The 3,340-nt window shown below is 37.8% G+C and overlaps 1 protein-coding gene across 1 annotated transcript; it reads right to left on the reverse strand.

Moving 5' to 3' along the window:
- Window positions 1-2,322: 2,322 nt before the first annotated feature.
- On the reverse strand, window positions 2,323-3,334 carry LOC111402661 (sucrose transport protein SUT2-like). The gene is made up of 3 exons (XM_023031032.1): window positions 3,218-3,334; window positions 2,725-2,788; window positions 2,323-2,643 (listed from the first exon to the last, which is right to left on the reverse strand). Exons 1-3 carry the CDS (start codon window positions 3,329-3,331, stop codon window positions 2,594-2,596), a joined length of 228 nt encoding a protein of 75 aa, XP_022886800.1. The 5' UTR covers window positions 3,332-3,334; the 3' UTR covers window positions 2,323-2,593.
- Window positions 3,335-3,340: the final 6 nt, after the last annotated feature.

Genomic DNA, 3,340 nt, shown 5'->3' on the forward strand with positions numbered 1-3,340 from the left:
GCTTATTGTATTTGGGCCCATTGGAATCCTGGGCTGCTTTCATAGCTAGGTTTTCGTCTTCCACCCGTTGGGCCACCTCCACTAATTGGCTCGGTCCTCTTGGTCGTAGGAGTCGGATTTCAGCTCTTATATGGGCCTTGAGTCCATTTACAAAAGTGCTCTCCATCACCTCCTCTGGAATTCCGAACAACTGTGCAGCTAGAAGTTCAAAGGTGCGTCTAAATACGGCCACTGTACCCTCCTGTCGGATCGCCATAAATTTTTCACATAGGCTCCCTTCTTGTGTAGGTCGGAAACAAAGCAGAAGCTGGCTCCGAAATTGTTCCTAGATTTGGAACGGATTCCTAGCCTCAGCCTATTGCAACCATGAAAGAGCTTCACCGTCCAAGCTTACTCCAACTGCACTTAGCTTCTCCCTTTCCGTAAGGCCATTAATCTTGAAATACCGTTCTGCACGATATAGCCATCCGTCTAGGTTCTCTCCACTGAACATGGACATTTCCAATTTTCAAACTCTCCGCCAGTCACTTAATTCCTTAGTCTGTCCGGTGTTAGCTATTTCACCGCCATAGCTTCCTTCGCTTGAGACTTCTGGCCCTTGTCCAGTACTTGCCTTCCGCTCATGGATTCGTTGATGCCATGGGCATGTCCCTCCATAATGCTTCCAAATCCTTCGCCTGTCGAGTTTTGGTTTGCTGCCACCATGGGAAAGGACAGAGCTATCACTGCTTTCTGGGTGGCCTCTAACGTTTGCATCATCCTGGCCATGTTTTATGTTAACTGCTCCACGGATTGTTCGAGCCCCGATAAGCGTTGGTTCAATTGCTCCATCTCCTTTTCTACCACCTCTACTTTGCTATCGGTCTTCTTCTGGGCCATCAAGATTTTCTTGCTCAAATACCACTTTGATGGGATTATGGAAGGGAAATGCAAACAATGCTAGGGAATAACACTGATTGATAAAAGAAATTTTGTTGAATGAACTGGACAATTTGATTACAGGAATGGAAATGACAATAGTAGTGTAAAATAAACCACTCTAGACTTCTTCCTCTCAATACTTTCTCCTCCTCAGGTAATACCCTCGAAACTGCATTTTGTTAGTGGCTCCCCTCCCTTCAACCAGATTCTGTTATTTGTTACTTCCCGCCAATGGCCCACTAGGCTTCTTCCCCCTTCTAGAATAGATTTGCATAATTGGGGGCCTACCAGAAGAGAATAGAAAGGATGGAAGAAATAGAAGAAAGGGGAGAGTCAAACGAGATGGAAATTAGAGGGAGACCATTCTCGTTTATTAAATAATCAAGTCTAAGCATTACAATCCATAAACACTTTTACAGTTTTACTGGTCCTAAAAATTCCTAAAAATCTATGGAACAACTTAATAATAATAATAGTAAGGAAAATCTATCTAAATAATTTTGAAATAACTCATATATTATTTAATAGAAAGTCTTCAATAAGTAGTCTTCTAATAATATATCAAGGATCTGAATCATCATGTCTTTAGATATCATAATGCAATCACCTGACATCTTAACTGGGCACATGGATCTCTCACAGCCTTGGTTTATATTCATAATGATGCCACAAGAATTTAACATGTCCTCAAGATATGTTTCAGACACCACTATTTATTTACAAACCATTTTTGCTCAATGAGTTGTAAATATGATACAAAGTATTTGGTAATACTCGATTCTTTATCAGATTTATTTAATAATAAAATAATTTCCTTAACCAATTTAGCCCTATTTGATCCCCATTCTCTAAAAACTTATTTTTTTTATTAAACTCATTTTCAATCATACGTTCTCACAATGAAATATTTTGCACATAAACAAAAAACTTTTTCCTAATTTTTAAAGAGGAGTTCTCTAAAAATTCACCATTTCAAAACTCAGTTTCAACCAAAAAAGGGGATCAAACATAGGCTTTGTTTGAGAATCAACATAAAAATTTCATTCCTGCTTGTGATTTCTAAAATGAAGTTCATTTTTTGTACTATAGAGGTAGTATCATTTTGAATACATAATATCAATCATTTATAAGCATGAAACATAACAGGCAATCATCCCGATGACACCCCTCTAGAGGGAATCTATTTTTCAGGGTCAATAAAGCAGTCAATCCTGTGGATCCCGTGTTGCCCATTCTACAAACATCCGAGGAGGATTGCATAAAGGTGAACCGATAATTCATTCAAATTTATTTAGTTTGATAGCTTTAACAGGTATTCAACAAACAAGGAATGTCAGTCATATATTATATTTCTCAACCAAAAAAATAATCCAGACCATAACTGCCTTGAATGATACAAAGCTAAAATAGCTAGTTTCACAGTTAAAACATCGGCTTTGATGAATTTCCCATGTAGTTTCTCAGTGAAAGAGTAATATTATATTTGAGATTAGTTTATGGAAAAGTTCCATTGATTTTAGTGGTTGTCTATCTTTACCTATTGTGTTAATAGGCACAGATTTACTGTCATTTTATACAAATCCAACAGCCCCAATCCCAACAGAGGGTGGCAGGTCGTGAAAATTGAATCCAAACAATGTGAAGTATACATAATAAAACAAACAAGAACAGGTTATACCTGTGGAATCACAATTGCCAGATTCAAAACCCCCATGGACAATCCTGCAAGATTGAGATAATAAATCCAACCATTTAACCTCCATGCTACCATTTAAACGCAAAAGGATACAAATCCCAACCAACCTTGACCCAGGCCTAAAGCTTCAATACGTGCAGATACCATGGCATATGGAACACTGTAGGTTATCTGCAAACAGAATTTCAAAAATACAATGAGGACCATTACAGACCAAGAATCATTAAAGCGACACTCGCACAAATGTGTCAGCATTAGCAGCCTCTATCCAGTCTCCACAAGAAAAGGCCCTAGAAAAGTTTGGAACAGTCATTTGAGATATCTTCTGCGCCAATATTAAATAGCAAAGCCCAGTTCAGATTTCACTATCTATAAGATACTGATGGAGAGGGGGAGGAGCTAATAATTTAACTTGCTTTCAGGTAGATGAAGTTCCTAGATATTATCAACTAGACAATCTCAATTGAAATGCTGTTTCACATGCATAGAAAGGTCGAAATGCTACAATTACCCTGCAAATTATTCTTTCAATATATTCAGCATAATGATTGTGATAATAGAGAGAATATTTCAATTTCAGTAATGAATTAAGCAACTTACAGATAACGGAATGCCAAGAACTGCGAATATTATTAGTGCAGCAATGACAACACCATTTGGAGGAAGATTGTTAACAGTGTTCATATTACTCCTGATCGCAGTAACTATAAGCATTGCTATAAA

This window comes from Olea europaea, chromosome 10 (assembly GCF_002742605.1).
Source record: "Olea europaea var. sylvestris chromosome 10, O_europaea_v1, whole genome shotgun sequence".
NCBI lineage: Eukaryota > Viridiplantae > Streptophyta > Magnoliopsida > Lamiales > Oleaceae > Olea > Olea europaea.

Excerpts from the sequence above, each read along its gene's own strand:
- LOC111402661 (XM_023031032.1), bottom strand. The coding sequence starts at position 3,331 with ATGCTTATAGTTACTGCGATCAGGAGTAATATGAACACTGTTAACAAT. Across the intron at positions 2,789-3,217 it reads TTCTTGGCATTCCGTTATCT|ATAACCTACAGTGTTCCATA; the intron begins GTAAGTTGCTTA and ends TTCTGTTTGCAG. Across the intron at positions 2,644-2,724 it reads AGCTTTAGGCCTGGGTCAAG|GATTGTCCATGGGGGTTTTG; the intron begins GTTGGTTGGGAT and ends TCAATCTTGCAG.